The sequence below is a fragment of the Anguilla rostrata genome, chromosome 10 (genome assembly GCF_018555375.3).
Source record: "Anguilla rostrata isolate EN2019 chromosome 10, ASM1855537v3, whole genome shotgun sequence".
NCBI lineage: Eukaryota > Metazoa > Chordata > Actinopteri > Anguilliformes > Anguillidae > Anguilla > Anguilla rostrata.
This window is the reverse complement of record NC_057942.1, coordinates 9,165,907-9,189,331: the sequence shown is the minus strand read 5'-3', so window position 1 is coordinate 9,189,331 and position 23,425 is coordinate 9,165,907. Positions and strand designations below refer to the sequence as shown.

General features: G+C 44.1%; 3 protein-coding genes across 3 annotated transcripts in view; 1 reads left to right on the top strand and 2 right to left on the bottom strand.

The window, feature by feature from the left end:
• The window catches only part of tacc1 (transforming, acidic coiled-coil containing protein 1), a 390,586-nt gene that overhangs the window by 295,756 nt on the left and 71,405 nt on the right, over positions 1 to 23,425 (bottom strand). The window lies entirely within an intron of this gene.
• htra4 (HtrA serine peptidase 4) lies at positions 1,331 to 16,132 on the top strand. Its single transcript, XM_064353911.1, has 9 exons — positions 1,331 to 2,113; positions 7,436 to 7,535; positions 7,923 to 8,127; positions 11,828 to 12,022; positions 12,165 to 12,197; positions 13,842 to 13,956; positions 14,120 to 14,177; positions 14,383 to 14,478; positions 15,554 to 16,132. Exons 1-9 carry the CDS (start codon positions 1,699 to 1,701, stop codon positions 15,717 to 15,719), a joined length of 1,383 nt encoding a protein of 460 aa, XP_064209981.1. The 5' UTR covers positions 1,331 to 1,698; the 3' UTR covers positions 15,720 to 16,132.
• tm2d2 (TM2 domain containing 2) lies at positions 17,674 to 23,422 on the bottom strand. The gene is made up of 4 exons (XM_064353913.1): positions 22,766 to 23,422; positions 22,333 to 22,420; positions 21,290 to 21,405; positions 17,674 to 19,822 (listed from the first exon to the last, which is right to left on the bottom strand). Exons 1-4 carry the CDS (start codon positions 23,020 to 23,022, stop codon positions 19,609 to 19,611), a joined length of 675 nt encoding a protein of 224 aa, XP_064209983.1. The 5' UTR covers positions 23,023 to 23,422; the 3' UTR covers positions 17,674 to 19,608.

Genomic DNA, 23,425 nt, shown 5'->3' with positions numbered 1-23,425 from the left:
ATGCTGGAGGGGACTACAATTTGTCTGACTTGTCACTGGTACACTGAAAACAGGGATTCAGGGAATGGAAAACCTGCATTTCAGCTTCTGAAAGAATGCAAATTTTAAATGCACTGCCCTCTAGTTCTCCGTCCCCTACTATACCAGCTGCTGAGGTCTTCCTGAACCACAAGAGGGTTGGATGAATCACAGGCTAAAATGAACCAATCAAGTTGATCTGTTGCAGAGAATTCAATGTTCTGATTGGTTCAGATAAGAACACGAGGATCTGTGATGGCAGGAACAGGCAATCCAACCCATCCTGGCATGTTATTTTTTCTCCTGTCTAGAGAGAATCTAGCAATATGTCAAGTATGGTCTTGAACACCCCAGAGGTCTCTGCTTCTACAACATTGCCTGACAAGCTGCTCCACGCATTGACTCACAGTGTGAAAAATTGACAGCTGCAACATTTATGGTGTTTGTGCTGCTTTGCTATACTCCCATACGTTCCCTTTCTAACTGTATACCTTCCTGCTACCTAGCAACTACCACAAACAGTATATCCAGTAAGGCTTCCCACCAATGTGAGCCATCCTGATCAAATGCTTTCTAACATAATCAGGCTACCCAGCCTTAATTCTTTACGCATAGTCATGGCTTTCATCACTGCCATGTCCTTCCTGCTTACCAGTCCCTGAACAGACTTATGATAGTCATATGAACATTTACTCTGTAAAAGCCCTTTGTTTAACATAAAGCCACCACTAACAAGGACTCACAGAAATGCATAACCAAGCACTTATATATCCAGATGGAATTCTGGCATGCATAGTCTGTATGTTTATTTTTCTCTCTAGCAAGACTGGATACCCTAATAAAGTTTATTTTAATTTATTTGTCAGTGATGACACTTAAGTTATCTTATTCAGCAATTTTATGTCAAATATATTTGTAACTAGTGACAAAGCATTTGTTGTTGTTGTGGGTTTTTTTTTTTTTTTTTTTTGCAGCCAAAATGTTCCTTCAGTCAAGTCATACAATTGCATTTCATATTTTCATCAAATTCCAATTTCCAATTTATCGTTATATATAGAGAGAGCTAACTTGACTTAAACTATATTATGTTTACAAAACAAAAGATCAGATATGTTAATCTGTTAAACTTGTTAGCTGATTAATCACAGTTCGTCTAGGAGAAGCAGCCATTCTTAAAAACAAAGCAACAAAATGGCTTAGTAAGTTTTTTTACTATAGGCCTACTGTTCTGGGGGTGTAATGTGTACCTGTTAGCTTTATTACCGTTGGCCTGTTTGGGAGTGGGGAGTTGTATGGACGGGCCCTCCTCTTTTATAGTTTCAGTACAGACGCGTAAACGCCATGAATTAAGAAAGCACGCGTTCGACTGCTCAACATTCCAGGGAAACTTTCCTCGGGACATTAGAACGTAGGCTTTGTGGAGAGATCATGTATCGTATGTTTCGTATGTATCGTCTTTACTGTATGACTACCAGGCGTTTAAGCATATCTTAAGCGTGCGGTACCGCGTTTCTTATATTGAAGACAACAATGTTTCCCATGGAAAACGATATTGGTACATCATTTTAGCAAAGCAAAATTCATTTGGGACGGACCTCATAGCACAGTACTGCTTTCAGTATTTAGTTTATACAGCTATACAAGACGCGTGGAATTAATTTTGCAGCCTAACCTGTGACTATGTTCAAATTAATGGCGTGTATTTTATTTGCCTCTGTAGTGCATTCGCGGCTTCTCCGAAAGAGACAAGCTCCGTGCCCAGAGGTGTGTGATGTGTCCCACTGTCCTGCATCAGAATCGTGCTATTATGGAGTTGTAAAGGATAACTGCGGTTGCTGCGTAATTTGCGCCTCCGGAGAGGGCGACATTTGTGGCGAGCATGGAACAGGCACTTGTGGTGAGGGTATGGTGTGTGACTACGCGCCAGGAAACCACAGGCACCAGGGCTCTTGCGTGTGTTCCTCGAACGAGCCCGTGTGCGGGAGTGATGGAAGGACTTACCCTACCCTATGCCGCTTGAGAGCGGAGAACAGGAGAGCTGAGATCAGCGGGACGCCTCCGGTCATCTTGATTCAGAGGGGCCGCTGTGACTCAGGTGAGTTTCACTCAGTATTTTCCCGAAAATTAATTAATACAATGGGTATAAACCAACTCGTACGAGATTTGTAAAATAATAATAATAATAATAATAATAATTATTATTATTATTATTATTATTATAAATGAACCTATATTGTAGTGGGGATTAGGCTATAAAAGTAAAAAGTCTTTAAGAAACTTTCATTCCAATTAATATACTACGCTGCATTACATTTAATTGGCTATTTGTAAATCATAGAAACGATTGTAAAAGCAACAGCAGTTACTGTACCTCAGCTGTATATCAGGTCACAAAAATGATGGATTGTGTTCAAATAAATTTGTCAAGGTTATGTCCTCAACAGTCGTATATTTAATGCCACAGGGCGATTCAGACCATTTAACACATTTTACACTTCATTTGTTTGTGTAGGCCACTACAGAAATTTTGATTGTGGGAAAAATATTTTTACTATATATACTACTTCGGTCACATTAATAAATTGATCATAACAATCTAATTAACAAATTTGTAATGATTCATATGATTTGATAATTATCTGTAGTACTGTACTGTGATTAATTCTATTGCACGTGTGCATGCATGAGCAAAAAATTACTTCTAAACTAAATGTTATAGTGGTTTATCGTGTTTTCGGAAATATTTCACTTCTTTAGCAGCAGGGATAGTTTATTTTTAGCACTTATGAAGGAAACAGTACATTAACCTGGGACAAACAGATCTGAAAATGAAGTGTACATATTCAGATCTGTTGCTGAAAGACATATAGGCCTAATAAAGAAAACATTAATGTTGTTATTTGTATTTCAGGTTGTAATGCAACAATAAAGAGGTAACATTGTGACTGTTACCTAAAACGTAAAAAAAGTTCAAATGGAGAAGAAAAAAAAACCTCCAAGCACATATTTTTAAACATTTCTAATTCAGATGTCTACAGTTTCAGAAGATACTTTACAAAAGGTGCAATGTTTGCAAGCTACAGGATTCAAAGTGTGATCTGAATAAACACATCCGACACACCCGGAGGTGTTAGTGCTGTGTGTGTGTGTGTGTGTGTGTGTGCGTGCATGTATTACTATCTTTGTGAGAATCAAATGTCCCCACAAGGATAGAAAGATGAGGAAAATTACACAAGATGGGGGCTTTTGCTGGTCCCCACAAGTTCAAGAGGCTGTTTTAGGGTTAGGGTTAGGGTTACAATTAGGTTACGGTTAGAGTTAAGGTTAGGCATGTAGTGGTTAGGGTTAGGGTTAGGGTTAGAGGTTACGGAATGAATGTAAGTCAATGGGAAGTCTTCACAAGTATAGCAGTGCGAATGTGTGTGTGTGTGTGTGTGTGTGTGCAGTTAATTGAACTCTATGGGGCGAAGGGTGTAGAATGAGTGTTTGCTGGTTTAGGCCTAACTGGGGAAACTTCAGGGATTGAAGAGCATAGATATGGACATGAGTGCTGGATGATGGCTGGTGTACCCTGTCTGCAGTTTCAGATACACCGCTGCTAGCTGGAACCAACCCTGCTGTGCCGCTATGAATAACATACGCAGCGGAACCACAAGAATAGAATCTTCTCACCTAGACATACCTACTCCTGTGTTCCTACTGATGTGCAATTGTGTGGGGGAGTTTTGGGGAAGTTGGCTGCAGTTGTTAATCCGTGTTTACTTAACGCGTTCGCTTAATGAGTCACTTAGTAGAACTAGATTTCTCTGAAAGTGAGCTTTTATAATGATATGTTCCCTGTCACTCCCGACAAGCAGCTGCCTGTCACATGTCCTCTCTGCAGGCAGGTAAAATGTATCATGTCTTGGGGCCTCCTTCTGCTTTCCAGAAGAGCAGGTGTGCGCACCACATGGTTTCCAATTACTCCGAGCTTTGGGGTGCCACTTAATTGGTAACGGACTTGTACAATGAGGTGATTGGTGCGATTAATCACATTGGCACAGTAAAGTTTGCAAGGGCCTTGAAGTAAATAGAGGAAGGGAGAGGGAGAGAGAGAAATGGACCAATTAAATATTTGCATTTACTGCAGTCCATCCCGTGAGTTTTGCTTCATGGGAGCGTGGGGGGTTTTGATGTACATCGCAGAGCCCTTTCTCCTATGTAGCTGTTGTCAGGGGGGTTATGGAGCAGATGGAGCAGGAGTTGAATAAAATTTTGTATTGCAAAAACCAAAAAATAAGGTAATCTTAACAAATATTTGAGTCTTCTGTCAAGACTTAAAATCTTATTTTATATTATGCCCCTGATCTATTTTACTGGAGTACTTGATTGAACAGTAGTTAGCTTCAAGAGAAGGTATGAAGTTTAAAAAATAAGTTTTTTGTTGGCAGGGACCTTCCCAAAGGAGTACATACTGTATTATTTGTCAGCCAGATCATACACAGTATTCATCACCAACAACTGGAATCTCTGACACACTGTTTACACATGCTGCTGAGTTATGAAGGACCTGCCCTTGTTTTATATTTTGATTTATGGTTTATGGTAAAAATTCTATTATGAGGGTTTGAAAAGCCCCAGAGTTGAGATTAATGATAGATAACCTATAAACAAATCATTTGATTTTCCCTCTTTACAATACACAACAGCCATAGTCAGAGCCAAATACCTGCCATCCGCATTGAAAGAATGTGTTAGTGTATTCGGAAGAGATTTAAAAATTGAGGATCAGGCAGTTGGTGCATTTTGAAACCGCGATTTTTGGTTCAGTACCAAGGCATGAGGCACAATTTGCTATAAGCCCTCTGAAATACAGTGTTTGTGTGTACAATATTTAGTGGTTTGTACTGTACCTAAACTCTTTCTGTGAAAGCATGTCACCTGGCAGTGGCACAGTTAAGTATGCCATGTTTCCCTGCGAAAAGTACATTAGAACATAATATACGATGACAAAAACAGTCCATTTAGTTCTCCTAGGTTAATCATCTACTTAAGAATGTCCTGCACAACTTCTTTCTGGCCATTTCGTTCAGAGTTTTATACATCTGCCTGGGTTTTGTACGTGTGGAATATCCCAAACCGAAAACTTTAAATAAGCAGGGGGTGGGGGGGGGGGGGGGTTTGAATACTACATGTAGCACATTGGTTTCACTGACTTGACTTGACTTGATTTGAGAGTCTCAAGAAATATTATGAGTGGAGGCGAAGTGTGAACCACTCCCCTCTTCCCTCTGAGACATCTCAACTTGACAAGAGAGAGAGAGAGATACTGTACTGAAGGGCATATAAACTCAGCACTGGCAGGAACCAACATGTTTCTAACAATAGTGTTCCGTAGTGAGAATGCTACAATATATGGTTCTTAGAACAAATGCAAAGGGAATGGTGTATTTTTTCCCCCACACAGGTAGGCTTTCCTACAATTGTGGCACTCCTGTTTTGCATACAATGACACACAAGCCTTCAGCTTCAAAAAGCTAATTCGAGTTACAGCACGAAACGTAGGAGTCAATTGACTGAACAGAAGGGCTCATGTGACAATAGCACAACATTTTTGGACAAGAACAAGGTACTCAAGTTCATCATGTCTCATAGTACCAGCCACTTTATCAAGCCTGGTCTTGAATACATAATAGGGCCTCTCCCTATTATGAGCCCTGGTAACCTATTCTAAGCATTCTATGCAAAACGTGGAAACAAAACTTTTTTGTAAAAAAAAAAAAAAAAAAAAAACAATAATTTAAGTATCTTTTATTTATCTCTACTTTTGTCATCTTGTTCTGCTGACAAAAAACGGAAACAGGACGTCATCCTTTTTATTAATTTTACTTTTTCTAACATCAAAAACCTCAGTAAAATGAGTGCATTCTTCTTTCACTGACCCTAGAAAGATGAAGGGTCATATGCTGTTCTTTGTAAGTTACAGTAAGCTTGACATCTGTTTTGTTGTCCTTTTTTTGTACCTTCTAATATATCCTTCTCATTATGTGATGCCTAAAACTGGACTCAGCATTCTACATGTAAATTACATTGGATACTGCTATTATTTAACAATATGAATACAACCTCAATTCTGTTTGCTAGCCTGTATCCACAGGAACCTGTTAGTCGCTTACAGTGGCACATCTCTATCTAGACACACTTTGGTCAATCCTAATTAAGCTGTCACCATAATAATCTTCTCCTAAATTGGCACTGTTCACATGTCTAACTTTGATCTTGACTACTTTGTTAGATCTTTGTTCAATCTCCATCTCCATTTAAAACTATTTTAGTAGCTTCAAAACTGTTAAAAAATCAAGACCATGTCATCTGTGAACCATTTTGTTGCTCCTGTCTTTAGGAATGTCATTTATGTAATTGGTGAGCAGGGGTCCCTGCATGGATCCCTGAGGGACATCCCACAGTCTTATAGAAAGGGTTGTGGCTTCTCTGTGTATCCTGAAGCTAGTTTCCAATCCAGTCTGGGATAGCAACCATTTTTCTTTTGTCATTAGCTTTAAGTCAGTACTTTAGTGCCTTTGCAAAGGCTTTTGAACTTTGGAAGGGTTTTTCTTTTTTTTTTTTGAGATTGTTCAATGAAAGCACGTTGGACAGGAACTAAACAGAGATTGTGCATTCAAAAACAAATGCAGCCCTGAACGAAGTAATAAAGCATAACATCCAGGGTGTATATTCTGATCCTCAACCACTTGCACCCTCGGCAGAAAGTCATAAATAATTACGAAAGCGTGCTCACTATAAAGTTTGTCCCACTTGCCAGTACCCACCTCAGGGGAAGCTTTGTGATTTATTTTTTTCATACTCAGTTTTACTCATTCCTTTTCAGCTGGCAGATTTGCTGTAGATAAAATCGGTATTAAAATATTCAACATCACCACTAAGACCTGTTACTATTATATTTTTCAAAAATACTCTGCTGTGAAATATTGCCTCATTATATTTTCAAAACGTTTATACATTTACAACATATTGCAGTATGTTCAATTTCCCTAAGGGCTGTTCACACCTGCTGTTGTGTTTAAAATACATATGAAGGGCACCATCAGGTGACATCTTGTTAAATCACTGGTTTTCAGGGTGTAGTGGTAGCGCCCCCTGTGGCTGGATGTCTCCATCTTAACGGGAAAGATTGATTAGTCTGCTCTGTCAGACATGTCAAACAAAAGAATAAGTAGATAAATGAAGGTTGTATAAAGTTGAAAAGAGATTGATAATAATGTGCAAGTAATGTTTCAAGTTACTCAAGTTTTTGGTGTATCTGCTCACTGGAAACTGCCAAAAAAAAATGGCAGCCAGATTGATTTGTCTGGTTACTTTAGCAGTTCTGGAGGATGTACGGTGGAAAATTACTCTGCCCCCACATCTGTGATTTCAGGGTCCCTTAATCCTGGCAGCATGCGCTACAAATTCAACTTCATCGCCGACGTGGTGGACAAAATCGCGCCCGCCGTGGTCCATCTGGAGCTTTTCCGCAGGTGAATCGCCGTGACGATTGACGAGATTGGAGATGGCAGGGACGGATGCTGCGCTCGAGCTGGGACGCACGCGAGCTTTGTCGCCGTGCGCAGTCTTAATTAAACCGCCAAAATGCACTTCTGCTGCTGATTGAGCTTCGTCAAAAAAACGAAATGTCATTCGCGTGAAAAAAAGTAAAGAAAACTTTTTCAAGCTTGAGATATGAAGTTAATTTTTGAGTCTCAGGAAATTAATATTAATTAATGTGGTCCAATTGGTTAATTCCACCCTGTGATTTGTCCTGGGCGATTCTAGCCAGTGTCCATGGTTGCAGGCACAAGTGTAAACTATACAAATACAGTAACTCCAGAGGAACATAGTACCTCAGTTTACTTTTTTTGTCTCAGATTGCCGTTCTCCCAGAAGGAGGTGCCGGTGTCCACTGGCTCAGGGTTCATCGTGTCAGAGGAAGGCTGGATTGTCACCAACGCGCACGTTCTGTCCAACAAGCAGCGCATTAAAGTCGAGCTGAAGAGTGGGGCACAGTATGACGCCACCGTCAAGGATGTGGACCAGAAACTAGACATCGCGCTCATTAAAATCGAGTCAGATGTGAGTACCCCTCCCACCCTCCCTCCCCCACACACACACACACACACACACACACACCGCTTCGAGGCCTTGCAGCGAACGCTTTACAACTTTAAATGTGCTGGCAGCGATTTTTTTGTTTGCGTTTCGTGTTTGTTTTGTTTTGCCGTTTACATCAGTCCAGTCCCATTGGCTTGTCGTGAATAACTAGCATCAAAGAGGCTGCAAGTGAATTAGTCCCAGGGAAACAGTCCAACAGATGTACCCAGAGCATGCCAAAAAAAAAGGGCCTTTGCAGACTAAAATTAGATTCCGCTACTTGACACAGTCAGTTTTCACTCTCTAGGGGTGTCGCTTCTGGTGGTAGGAATTCACAGTCCCAGCTCGTTTCAGTATTCGCAGGTGCGAGGACGCTAAGCATTTGTTTCCTTTCTGACAGACAATCCTCTAAATAGCTCCTCTGTACAGTATTAAGAGATCCCTGGGCAAAAAAAGACAGCCGATTTATTCATCAAATCCTACATCCCAGGTCCTCACTGTGGAACAAAATATCTGATAACTAGTACAGTAGACAGTACTGTACTGGACTATGAGCCAACAGGCTTCTCGTTGATAGTAAACTGTACAAATCTTTTCTTAAAATAGGTCTTTGGGACCTGCTGTGTGCTACATACTATATGCTGGTTTCCCTTCCAGAAAATCTCTTTGTTAATTAGGTTTGATTGAGCCATTAATTGAATACAGATCTTGATCTGACATCCCTCAACAGCTTGTTACCTGAAACATGGTATTGAGGGGGTGATTGTGTGGATAAGAAGTCTGATTAAAAACAGTCTTCCAATTAATTGAGCATTTTTTGTGCCCTGTATTAAATCAGATTAATATAGAATTTAATTTAGTGGCTAATTAGCTAGATGCTAAATGAAATGTCATAGTGAAAGCATAGTGAAACTATATACAGATAAGGGCTGAATGAACAGCACAACCACACCTATTTCCCAAAGTGGGCGTTGGGAAGGAAAGCTCCTATCCACAGGGTTTTTCAAGGCGCTTCGTGTCATGTTCCTGAGACTCAGGTAACAGCGGGGCCGATTCTTGCAGCGCAGCACATTATGTAACAGGTTAAGGGTGAACGTCTTTAGTGCTGCGGATAACTTACGCTACGGGATAAATAAGAGGCAGAGAGCAGCGGACCGCAGCCATTGCACAATGGCAGGGGGAAGGCTTAATGAAGCTGCCTGGCGATGACGGCTCTCAGTCCCTTCAGCTGCCGTGCAGAGATGGCACCAGAGGCTCGTACAGAGAGACTCGTACAGAGAGGCTCGTACAGAGAGGCTCGTACAGAGAGACTCACACAGAGAGGCTCACACAGAGAGGCTCACACAGAGAGGCTCGTACAGAGAGACTCGTACAGAGAGGCTCACACAGAGAGGCTCGTACAGAGAGGCTCGTACAGAGAGGCTCGTGCAGAGAGGCTCACACAGAGAGGCTCGTACAGAGAGGCTCCTACAGAGAGGCTCGTACAGAGAGGCTCACACAGAGAGGCTCGTACAGAGAGGCTCGTACAGAGAGGCTCGTGCAGAGAGGCTCACACAGAGAGGCTCGTGCAGAGAGGCTCCTACAGAGAGGCTCCTACAGAGAGGCTCGTACAGAGAGGCTCGTACTGGGAGGCTCGTACAGAGAGGCTCGTACAGAGAGGCTCGTGCAGAGAGGCTGGTACAGAGAGGCTCGTACAGAGAGGCTCGTGCAGAGAGGCTCACACAGAGAGGCTCGTACAGAGAGGCTCACACAGAGAGGCTCGCACAGAGAGGCTCGTACAGAGAGGCTCATACAGAGAGGCTCACACAGAGAGGCTCATACAGAGAGGCTCACACAGAGAGGCTCATACAGAGAGGCTCACACGTTTAGGCTGCGGATACAGAGGGCTCATACAGAGAGGCACAGAGCAGCGGACCAGAGCCTTGCACAGAGGAGGGAGAGAGGCTCGTAGAGAGCTCTGGCAGATGACGGCTCCTACAGAGGCTCTACAGGACTCGTGCGAGATGGCCACAGAGGCTCTACACAGAGGCTCAACAGAGAGGCTCGTGCAGAGAGGCTCACACAGAGAGGCTCAACAGAGAGGGTCGTGCAGAGAGGCTCACACAGAGAGGCTCACACAGAGAGGGTCGTGCAGAGAGGCTCACACAGAGAGGCTCATACAGAGAGGCTCGTGCAGAGAGGCTCGTACAGAGAGACTCACACAGAGAGGCTCGTACAGAGAGGCTCGTGCAGAGAGGCTCGTACAGAGAGAGGCTCGTACAGAGAGGCTCGTACAGAGAGGCTCGTACGAGAGGCTCGTCAGAGAGGCTCGTCAGAGAGGCTCGTACAGAGAGGCTCGTGACAGAGAGGCTCGCGCAGAGAGGCTCGTGACAGAGAGGCTCACAGAGAGGCTCGTGCAGAGAGGCTCGACAGAGAGGCTCTACAGACAGGCTCGTACAGAGAGGCTCGCAGAGAGGCTCGTACAGAGAGGCTCGTGCAGAGAGGCTCGTGCAGAGAGGCTCGTACAGAGAGGCTCACACAGAGAGGCTCGAACAGAGAGGCTCGTACAGAGAGGCTCACACAGAGAGGCTCGTACAGAGAGGCTCGTACAGAGAGGCTCGTACAGAGAGGCTCGTACAGAGAGGCTCGTACAGAGAGGCTCGTGCAGAGAGGCTCGTACAGAGAGGCTCGTACAGAGAGGCTCGTACAGAGAGGCTCGTACAGAGAGGCTCGTGCAGAGAGGCTCACACAGAGAGGCTCGACAGAGAGGCTCGTACAGAGAGGCTTGTACTGGGAGGCTGTCAGAGAGGCTCGTACAGAGAGGCTCGTACAGAGAGGCTAGTGCAGAGAGGCTCATACAGAGAGAGGCTCGTACAGAGAGGCTCGTACAGAGAGGTTTGTACTGGGAGGCTTGTGCAGAGAGGCTCGTACAGAGAGGCTCGTACAGAGAGGCTCGTACAGAGAGGCTCGTACAGAGAGGCTCGTACAGAGAGGCTCGTACAGAGAGGCTCGTACAGAGAGGCTCGTACTGAGAGGCTCGTACAGAGAGACTCATACAGAGAGACTCACACAGAGAGGCTCACACAGAGAGGCTCGTACAGAGAGAGGCTCGTACAGAGAGGCTCGTGCAGAGAGGCTCGTACAGAGAGAGGCTCGTACAGAGAGAGGCTCGTACAGAGAGAGGCTCGTACAGAGAGGCTCGTACAGAGAGGCTCGTACAGAGAGAGACTCGTGCAGAGAGGCTCTACAGAGAGGCTCGTACAGAGAGGCTCACAAGAGAGAGAGGCTCACACAGAGAGGCTCATACAGAGAGGCTCGTACAGAGAGGCTAGTGCAGAGAGGCTCGTACAGAGAGGCAGCGATGGAGCGTGACTTCCCGCCCCGGGCGGGGGTAATAAACCGCGAGCGTGCGATTGGGGCTCCCGGCGAAAGAACAGCATTCCACCGCGGCGAGAGGAGACGTGCGCCGACAGGCGGAGGCGGCACCGCACCGAAGGGAAGAGGGGTCCCTTCGTCGCCCGCGGACCTCCGCGGCGGACACGTGCGGTCGGCCGCGTCCGCCGGCGTCTTCGCTGCCTTCGGACCAACGCGGGCCTCCCGAGGCAGCGCTCTTCCCCCCCCCCCCCGTGTAAACCCAGTGCATCGCTGTGCACGTAAACAGAAGGCTTATCGGCGGGTCCCGCGTGCGTCTGTCCGTTTCCAGAACCACCTGCCCGTGCTGATGCTGGGCCGCTCGTCGGACCTGCGCCCGGGGGAGTTCGTGGTGGCCGTGGGCAGCCCCTTCTCCCTGCAGAACACCGTCACCACCGGCATCGTCAGCACCACGCAACGGGGCGGCCACGAGCTGGGGCTCAAGGACTCGGACATGGAGTACATCCAGACCGACGCCATCATCAACGTGAGTCACGGCCGGACGTCTCCTCTGCTGACATCAGCAACATGCAATCTCAGCTGCCCCTGCTTCTGCCATAAATCTGTACAGATCTGTACCACCTTTAAATGATAAATAAAAATTGTTTCTTTTTTATGTTCTTCTACAGTACGGCAACTCAGGGGGCCCACTGGTTAACTTGGTAAGTGATGCTATTACTGAGCATTAGAAGCCGATTATTGCATTTTGCATGGAATACCTTCTTCACAAGCAGAACACACAATGTGATGCGTGAGGCTATTCATCTCAGATGCACATTGGTCATGCTCATATTTATTACTGGTTTCTGCTGGAAGGAAACAAAGCAAACAACCTCCAAATCATGTCCCACTAAAACTTCTCACTGTTAATCTATACAGTTTGGTTTTCCTTATTAAAGCTTCTAAAGGGTGATATGCGTTTAATATTTACTATTTCTGATTTTATTTTCTTTTATTTGAAGATTTTAAGGCTTTGGGTTTATAAAAAACAGGGAACGTACTGCATGCAGCATAACCCACTACAGGTCCTGCCGCAGCGTATGGAGAACGTACAGACTATCCACGAGGGCAGTGTCAAGTCAGTGTGTGTTTCTGCAGCAGTCAGGCTACAGCTGCCTGTGCATGCCAACTCACATTCCTGATGCTTACCCAGGGGCATCGCTCAAGCCGAACAGTTTTTTTTTCCGCTCCGAATGCAAACTGTTGCTCATTTCATGACTCACTGAGGAATGCTTGTTAATTTTTCTTTTTTTACATTTTTTAACATTTTTTTGCGCGTTACTCGAAGTATCCAGTTTTTTACGAGCGCGCCCCACCCTGTGAAAATGGAGGAGGAGGGAGCACCTTAGCACAGCCGCGCGCCAAAATCGCGCATCGAAATCGGCCGCCGGCGGTCGACACTGTGGGCGTCGGGGCGGCCGGAGGAGTCGCTGACGTGCGACGGGGCGGGGCACTCTGAGCCGAACGCCTCCTCTCGGGGGGCGACACCGCGGCCGGCTGTGCCGAGCTCCGCCGGACTCCCCGGCTCCAGTCGGCACTGCCGCGGTCAGGATTGGATGTGGGCTGTGGGGAGCTTCGCTGCACCAGCAATAAATGCCTCAGAGGGCGATCTAGTCCGGAGCTGCCTAGTAGCGGCTGGCTGTTTAGTGCATTTCGTATAAAAAGCCGTGCTATGATGTAGACCGACACACACGTGCAGTTCAGGTAATAACCTGGTAGTCTGTTCTCCTTAAAAACATGCATCAGAGGGAGAGGATACGGTCAAGTGCATTTACGCTGTGGCTATTAGTTATTTTATTTTATTTCTCAAACCATGTTCATCTCACTGGATTACATTTGCACGCAGGGCACATTTGCATCTTTACTGTCAGTTTAAAATTTCATTGTACCCTCATCTACAATACATTTGCGGCAGCACAGCCACAATTTTGCACTGCCAGCATTGGCACATTTTTGGCATTCACTGGGCATCTTCTAGGAATGCCCTGTCGTGTCTTATGGGAGTCGCTTTCATAAGTGCTTTACCGTTTTCGACGTACAGTTTCACCCTTGCACAAAAGCAATGGGAAAAAAATGCCGAAGGCGGAAGGCCTTGTATCTTTAAAAACAGTTGTATTGCTATCATATTTCAGTATTTGTCTTTAGGGGTACAAAAATGTTGCAGTGCAAATTTTTCTGTTGCCTATATGTTGACCAGAATGTTGTTCACATTCATGTATTCTTTACTAATTGCATCCCAACTAATACATTTTTGAACTAATTCATTTTCTGAATTTATTTTTTCCCCTATTTTTTTTGTTCTCAAGGATGGAGAGGTCATCGGAATTAACACTTTGAAGGTTACAGCAGGGATATCTTTTGCGATTCCTTCAGACAAAATACGCCAGTTCCTCACCGACTCCTACGACAGACAAATAAAAGGTAGGTGCCGTTATTATTCAGTGCAAGAAAATATTGTTAACACAGCTGCATGGCAATCTGTTTCACCCTGAATTAATTAGGAGGTACAGTGAGGATTGGATGCATGGAATTGTATTTTAACCAGGCTGTGCATTATGTAACTGAAATCCTATTCTGAACACAGGAAAGACACTTCCTAAAAAGAAGTACATGGGGGTGAGAATGTTCCAGCTTTCAGCAGCGTAAGTTGACAACTTGCTTTGTGGAACTAGCCCTACACCTCAGCCACCCAACAGATCTGGATCTCTGCCTTTTGTTGTGATTGTGGGAATCCACGCGTGCTGAAACCTGCTTCATCTACAGCAATTTAAGGTCATTTTCTGCATCCAGAATGGCACTAATACGCCTGCTTTGACTCGCTGACAAATCCGCTTCTTGTGATCTTAGAATGATCAGAGACCTGAAGGACCGCGACAAAGCTTTCCCGGATGTGACCTCGGGCGTGTACGTGTACGAGGTGATCCCTGGGACCGCTGCATCGAGGTATGAGACAGGTCCAGACTCTTCCCACACACGCGGGCTACACACGCCTCCTCCCACACACGTGTACCCAACCATGACTCCCCACGCTTTCTTCCAGCTTTCTTTCTTTCAATATGCAAACATACTGATCTGACTAGGGTACTAGCATTTTATCGCACATCTTTCATTCTAAATTCATTCTAAAACAACCTGGTCTGGACTAAACAGAAAAGTAATATATTAAAATCCTGATCATTTGGCAAGGTCTAATACCTTCAAAAATAAGCTAATCAGATAATCAGAGGCAGACCATTCAATAGACTGTATTGGCCATTGGGAGTTAGGTCCACAGCCTGAAATCTACTAGAATGTTCCACAAGAGGATGCTGATTCATTGTCCAGTTCCTTGCTCTTTGCCAAATGGTTTTGGCAGTGCTGAGGTAATACTGTGACCAGGCCGGGCGAGACTTTCACTGGGAAGGAACGTGAACCTCACTGGGGTCCTTCTCAAAGCTGTAGATCTGCAATCTCCTGTTCTCCTTTACTCCTGTTCTCCTTTACTTCTCCTTTACACCCTGCCCCCCCCCCCACTCCCCAGGTGGAAAGGGAGGGTAGGTATCGAAAATCCCTCCAGCTTCGGTTCCTTCTCTTCCTCAGTCAGATCGACGACAGGCTGCTTCCAAAGCTCTGGCGTGCAGGCCCAGCATGTAAACTAATCCCGCACAGACTAAGTGCTTTGGAAGGTGCTTGTGGAAGGCTGCATGTTGCCTTTCTGGTATTTGCATTGCAGATACACAGAATGGAAATTGATTTAAGCCAGGACAACAACAAAAAAAACATGACAGACTCTTGCAGATGAGAAGCCTTCCACCAAGTACTTAGGTCTCAATCTGGGCCTTGGATCAAGAGAAACATCTCAACCCTGTCCGGAGGCCAAATATTTCAGCCCTCTGGTCTTCCCATTAAAGAAAAGGGGTGCGTGTGGGGGAGGGGTTGACCTAGGGTGTTTGGCTAACCATCAAAGAGAACAAAATGTAAAAAGGAAGACAGGAAGAAAGTTTCTGAAATATGCCACTGGTTACTTTTGCTCCTTTAGTTCCGGGCTGCAGAACCAAGACGTCATCATCAGCATCAACGGGCGGGCCGTCCGGACCACGGAGGACGTGAGCAACGCGGTCCACTCCAGCAGCGCCCTGGCGGTGGTGGTGCGCCGGGCCAACGAGGACGTGGTCCTCAAAGTGGTCCCAGAGGACGTAGACTGAGCTGCACTTCCTCCATAAAATAAAGTCTAGGAGGTTCTCTATTATTCAGCATGGACCTCACCACCCTATGTTACCACACCAAGCAATATAAGAATACGAATGTTTCTTACACAAAATGCAAGAAAACGCACATATTTATATACTGTATATATTATCAGTGTATGTACGTACTCATATTCCGTACTTTTTTTGTCCTTTCTTTCTACATTGAGCACTGACTTTGCCCATTTCTGGTCCACATATGACCAAAAGTCAGAGGATAAGGAAAATAAATAGGTATTATCGTGACAACTGCAAGGGCAACCCATCACAGGAGTTCTGTTCATAGTAGGGATTCATAATGAACAGGATTTTTTTTGAAGATGAGAACTTAATTTTTTAATCATTTATAATAAAAAAAAATGTTGAATTAATTTTGGATCCAACAGCCTGCTTTTTGTGACAGTGAATAAAGTGCATTGATTAGCCTTGATTGAAGTTTGGCGTCTTAAAATGGTCTCCGATAAATCCAATTAACACTGCAGTAGCAGTACTTGATGTGCTGCGTCAAAATGTAATTAAACTTTACGGGCCTGCAGTTCAATAAAAGCAATGTTCTTCGCTTCTAGGCCCTTTGACTGGTCACGCAATAAAAAAATTTTAAAAACTCAACGCAACCCTGCATGTCCCAGCATGAGAAAAGGCATCACCCGAGACTACTTAAATCATGCAGGACACACATGGCAGGAGGAGACAAGGAGCAGGGAGTACCTGCAGTTTTCATTTAGAACATTAGCTGCAGTAAAACAAGACCAGGTCTTGGCTGGACCGACCGACCAATGGTGTAGCTTCATAACTCACTCAGTCACAGACATTCGCGTTTGTAGGGTTGGCCCCGCTGTTGCGGTCCAGCCAAAAAGAAGTACATATTATTCCTTAAACTCAAACTGTAATGCGAGGCAACTGCTGAAATTCCTACACAGATGACCCAATATGGATGTAAACGCTCACAAATTAAAGCTGACAGTCTGCACTTTAACCTCATATTCACCGTTTCATTATAAATCCAATGCACTGGAGTACAGAGCAAAAAACTATCACTATCCAAATGTCAGTTGGCATGGTATGTCAGTTCTATATAGATATTCCCTTGAAGTCCACTTCTGGCAGCTCAATGAATGGTTGCACCATTGATTGGCTATAAAGTAAAATGCCAAGTTAGTTAGACAATAAAGATTCTCCAAATGAGCAATACCAAATCTTCCTCGATTGGGCAATATAAAGTTGCAAGATGGGAAAAAAAATTTTATCTGAAAAAAGTTATTCTATGGTGATCTGTGCATAACTATTAAAAATGTCTGATTTCCATTGTGCAGGGTCTTTAACAAACTGCAACAATTATGCACCACACAGCAATGCCGCGTAGCACAGTTAGTACTGGCAGGGCCAGGATTTAGTGCCAGACTGTTAGGAGCGTCTTACACACACAAAAAAACCCAGAATTTGAACAGGAAGAGCCACCTTGCAACCCCTTTATGAATTATTAATTAGTCATTGTCACTTGCGCACACACTAATAAATCCTGTCAACTAAACCCCAGTGGGATTAGGAATTTCAGGCACAACCCTGAGAAGAATAGACAATGAGAGACGGATGAGGCTTCCAAATATCGACGACTTCGATATTAAACCCTGTGCCACCTCTACACTTACTTTATGCACTGAATACAACCTCACACTACTGTGCTGGGTAGTGTGGGGTAGAGCTGGCACTCTGTCAATGGACCAATATGTCAGTCTATTAATTGTTTGTGTTTGGCAACTCTGATTAGATTAGCATGCCAAGGAGCAAAAGAAAAATATCATTAATAAATGGAAAAACACAGTTTGTTAATATCCCAGTGTATTCCAATGTGTGTTCCTTCTTGCATTTATTCATACATATGGCGAATTCAAAAAGCAACTGCAAATCAATCTGCAAAGAAACTTCCATTTTTATTGAAGCTAAAAAGCAACAAACTGTGAAATAACAAAAACGTTTTGAATGGACAGTATCAAAGTACTATGTCTCCGTGTGCTACAGTGAACATAATTTAAACTGAGAATCTTTTTACAAAATAATACACCTGTACATAATAATTCCATTAAACAATCCAAAAATGTAATTACCTTCGTGTGGACTTTGTATCAGTGTATATAACCCATCAGTCATTAAACCATAAAGTAACAGCACAGGTCAGTTTGGGGAAAAGAGGCAGAATTAGAGATACTGCACAGATCTGCACCAACAGACTTGAAACCTGAAACTAAATGAATCAGGAAGTTTTCAAAGTTCTCCCAAGCTGTACTGTATGCAAGGCAAGGTCATTTCAGAAACATATGGGAAGACCACTATACTGCTCGGGTTAAAGGGTCGGCAAAACACAAGGTCACAAGATCCATACTGGCGTCTCTTCTACAGCGTGGGTTCAATGGTTTTGTTTGCTACTGTTTGGCATGTTGTATACAGTGCACGATTCAATAAAAAACATGTTCAATACAGTTCAATTTAACCAGCGTGTACACAAGCACGTCTTTCCTCACAATAGGTCAGACGGTATTGTGAATTCAGATGAGCGCGAGAAAGACCGACGCTACAAGTGCTGAAGGCGCGGGGGGGGAGCGCTGGAGCGAGATTAAAGAAGACGAGCCGAGCGATTCCTCGGAGAGCTCTCCGACACTACGCCGGATTCGCTTCATCTTTCTCCGTCAGCGCGGCTGGTACAAACCGTCGGTTGAGAGTCACTAATTTGACAAAGGAGAAAAGTGTACGGGTGCAACATTGGGGCTTCGGGTGTACCAAGTGTTAATTACGCAAAATATCAGCTTGAAAAGATGTGCATTTCACGAGTGTGAATTCTATATCGCACAGATTTCAGAAACACGAACGAACATGACACCGAAGATAAAACTCACGAAAAACAAACAACGAGTGCCAACTTCATGTCCCCCACAGACTTAAACTCCACATCTTCATCAGACATACAGTTATCAATCAAAACATGCTGGCGCCTGCACGCGTCCGCCTGCTTCCTGATGCTGTTGGCAACCCATTACATAAAAATCTACATCTCAGGAATGTTCAAGGGGCCGTGCGTTTCTGGTGGCGCAGAAGCTTCGCACAATGTTTAAAAAGCTGCGCCAATACAAACACTGCACGGCATCCTCGCTTAACAATTTACCTGTTGAGCAATGGGACCATTGACTCTTCCTAAACTGCAAATGGCTTTTTCGTTTACAGTTAACTTTGGGGGACAAGGTTATTTAAGCAAGCACTTCCCCCGCAATTTACTACAATGAGTCCGTCAGGTTAAAGAGATTAATTTTTGAATATTTGATATTTATACTTTTGTTGGCTCCTAAGATCAATTGAAGCTGATGTTTTCCTGCCTAGTGCTGTATAAACAAAATTTTTGTGTAAATAATGACCCGCTGAATATCGGTCTTCACTTACATTTTCAGGAGGGAAAGTTAATAAGCGAATTTTCGATTATTTTATGCCCAGGTCTTAGGCTCGCCTTCATGAATATTGATGAGAAATATTAAAACTTCATTCTTGGCTAATTAACAAGCATGTGAAAACCGATCCAAGCAATCAATTTGAGACCTCACGGTTGAACACAGAAATAATCCAGTGTTCGATCTCATCACAAAGTCACATTAATCAAAGATGTTACAACAGGACGAGTAAAAAAAAAAAAGAAGAAAAAAAGAGAAAGTAACGCTTTCTTAAAGTCATTTATCTAAGTTAAGAAGGTACATTGTGGTCAGAGTGAAATAAAAGCCCAGCTGCCCTGAACCGCATGAACGTTGCCCAGCCCCTCCTCCCCACTCCCCCATCCCTCCATCCCTCTGTCTCTCCCTCCGCTCCCTCAGTAGAAAGTGCACCAGTTGCTGCCGTCGCTGGGCATCAGGCCGCCGGTGATGAGCAGGATCAGGTCCACGAACCACCAGATGCCCAGCCCCCCGAGCGTGAGCAGCTTCCCCACCGCCGTGCCGGTGTGGCCCAGGCAGAAGCGGTCCACCCCGAAGCAGCCCAGGAAGAAGGAGTAGAGCAGGGTGGTTATGAAGTAGTGCCCCGTGTACCTGAAACCGCAGCGCACAGCGGGCCGGTGAGAGAGAGCGACGGACAGGGTTACCGGGGAAACGCGAGTGCGATAACGGAACGCCGGGACCCCGAAGCTGGGGGAGCGGTGGGAGTCTATGGGGAGGGGCACCCATTTCATCACATGCCAATGAGCCAGCTTTACCTGCGTGGTCTTATCAATTAACTTTGGGTAACAAGTTTATTTAAGCAAGTGTTTCCCTGACCATTTACTATAATATAATATAGTCCATTGGTCAATCAGATTAAGGAGATTAATCCTTATGCATTTGATATTCAGACTTTTTTGGCTCCCACGATCGACTAGAACAGATGTTTTTCTGCCTAGTGCTGTATAAACATCACTTCGGTGTAAATAACGAACCACACCTTGAAGGTGTGATGTTACAGATATGAACAGATGCAGGAAGCAATGTGTCAGCTCTACCTGCTCAGTATGAATTCGAGAAAGGTGAGGGTCCAGAAATATTATAATCCTTTCATTTTTAACATTAAAAAAATAACAAAAACAAGTTTGGTTTCCCTGGAGCAATGCTCCAACATCTAGGATAGAAGAGTGTAGGTTGTGGACCAACTCCATATTAATGGCCATAATTTTGGATGAGATGGTGTTGGATGTCAGGTGTCCATATACTTTTGGCCATGTAGTGTACTTTTCAAATAATCATGGTTATATACGTTAAAGAACAATAGCTTTAATACAAGACAAACAGCAAAAAGAGGAAGACAATAAACAAAAAATCTATGCACATTGTAAGAAGGCTAATTCTGCTGCGTCCATGTGTACATTTGTCAATATTGCCCTCTAGTGGTCATGCAATGTTTTAGAATTTTAAATTTTAAAATATTATAATAAAGTATTTTAACCACTACAGATTTTAAATCATTTGAATAATTCAACAAAGTCAGTTTGTTTTGTTTTTGCTGTTACGGCATGATCCTGGAGTTCTTATTTTTCACTAGTTTTGCTTCTTTAGTTTCCGGAATGTTACACCCACAAACTTATTGGCTGCTATTGCACTGCCATCTGGGCTAAGAGAATTTTGATTAAGTGTATGTACACTCACACCATGTGTCAGCAAAAAAAAATATGTAAAAGTATTTGATACCCCTGGTCAATATGTTTCCCCATTCCACATTTTGCAAATCAGCACGCTTTCGAAATCCATGCCATTATAAATCATGCAACATAAGCTACTGAATATTACTTTACTTTTTAAACAAATGATTCGTATCAACTGTTCAGAGATACAGTTAAGCTTTTTAAATGAATTTTTTTGTGTATCTTAATGCAGACTATGTGTGTGTGTGTGTGTGTGTGTGTGTGCGTGCGCGTGCGTGCGTGCGCATTTCTACCCGCAGTGCAGACAGGCGTGAGGGCCATTTCTGGACACTACTAAGGAGAAACGATGCATGAAAGCGTGAGGTCTGCTTGATGTGTGACTTACTTAATGCAGGGCTCGTGCCCTCTCAGAAACTCTCGCGGAGGGGCACACTCGATGCCATCCAGCGCCATGCACATCACCCGTGTGTGGTTCACATCTTTATATGCCTGGCCTCCAAACTGGAACAACACAGAGGCATAGTGCTGAGAACATGGACTCAAATGAACAGTCCCTGAAAAAGCAATACTGGAACATGACATGCTAATGAGAGTTCAGGCTTTTACATAGATGTGCGACTGTGAATGTTTTATTATACTCGGCTGTGAGAGGAGGGGCTAAACCACAGCCAATGAGGTTTGATTGTCAGAAGATCAGTAAAGCGTAGAAAAGTATGAATCCAAAACAAATACGTATTTGACCCACGTCTGGTGCTGTGTATTGTTTGGTTAGAAGTAAAAGCGTGGCGCATACTGTTAAGGCACTGTTCTACTGCATGGAGAGGCCCCACTGGTTAGTGCACAGTTGGCTTTAATGTCACCCAAGGATGGGAAGGTTTCAATTAGCCAGGATGACAGGATTTCACCACTCATCAAGGCCCCCCGCTGGCCGTTCAGGCACCAGTTAAGAGACAAAATTATCAAAAATTAGCAAAGGCTTAGGGGCTAGCTGATACCCTCAAATACCCAATGCAACTCAGCCTGCAAATCTGCGGAGTCAAGAACAAACTGTCCGGCTCACACCAAGATCCTGTTCATTCAGTACGGTCCATGCTTGATGGCTGCCAAAGGCCGGACAGCACTAAATGGGCTGGTCAGCTGGTAAACAGCATGTCACTTAGCTGAAAATGCACAGCTTAAACCATCTTGACCAGCTGCAATTTTCACAAGGGCTGTCTGACATAGTGACATAGGAATAGCTTCACAGGATGGCGTACCAATGACAAGTATTGTGGACTGAGAATCTTGGGTTCCATTCACACATTACATCAAGTAAATTCTTGCCTGCTCAAAATACCACATTCATTACAATTCAGTCACAACACTTTGACAAAAACACTAATTGATAGTGTGTTGCGCAAATATTTGGTGGCCCGTCAAACTGCTTACCTTCGCACAACCATGGCCCATTTCCGCTAAAGCAGTCGTATTCCCTGTGTGGTCGACAGGTGGTTGACAATATATAAACTCCTCCGGCCTTTGATCATAAGAAAAATACATATCACATTTTAGACACGGTTTCTACACAGTTACATACACATTTACCAGGATTCATCGGAAGGCGGGCATGGCTACGTGGTTGTCTAAAAAAGTGCCAGTGAAAAGAACACACTTAAACAATCTGATAGAGCGTCTGGCGTCAAGTTTAGAAGCTTTCAAATGAAGTCAACAATCATACCAAATCGGAAGCTTAACAAATGCTGTTACCTAGTAGCGTAATGGGTAATCACGACATATTGTTTAAGAATAGTCGTCCGTGGTGTTAAAAAGAAATAGAGCAAACATAGATAGCTAGCTTGCTAGCTAACCAGAAAATACGTACAGATAGCTACAAAGGACAACCGGCGATGGGGGCCTGTATTCCCAGACGTTTTGGTGGGACTCATTCGCATGGTCAGCTGGTGTGGTACGAAATGTCCCGTTTTCTTGGTCTCCAAATGCAGCGGTTGTACCACGGTTTCCAGGTGTTGTCGACGCGTTGTGAGAATGAGTCCCTTCCAAACATTGCAGCAACAACACGGTCAGAAGAAGCAGAATCTGGCCGCATAGTAGAATGTAGCTCACAGAAACCCGGAACATCTTCACTTTGACGGATGATGGCAACTGGTTAAACTCTAAAGTTAGGCTAGCTACACTTCGCTAAACGTGACTACATATTAATGGTGCAGAGATCTGTAATATTAAATCTATTTGATTTAGACTGCTATCAAGCTAGCTAGCTAACCTAGTTTGTGTCCCGTGCTAGACAGGAAGAATGGTGTGGACATTTCCACCAACGTATCAGCTTGTTGCTACATCTCTCGCATATTGTATGTTACATTACGCACAATCTGTTCTTTAAGATCCGAGGCGCTAATATATAAAGTAATCTCTTACGATTTCTACCGCGTTCGTAAGCAATGCAAAAATATTTTATCATCTATGTCGCCCATTTTGGATAGAGCAGCGGATATGACGTCACTAGGTGGAAACGGGAAGGAGT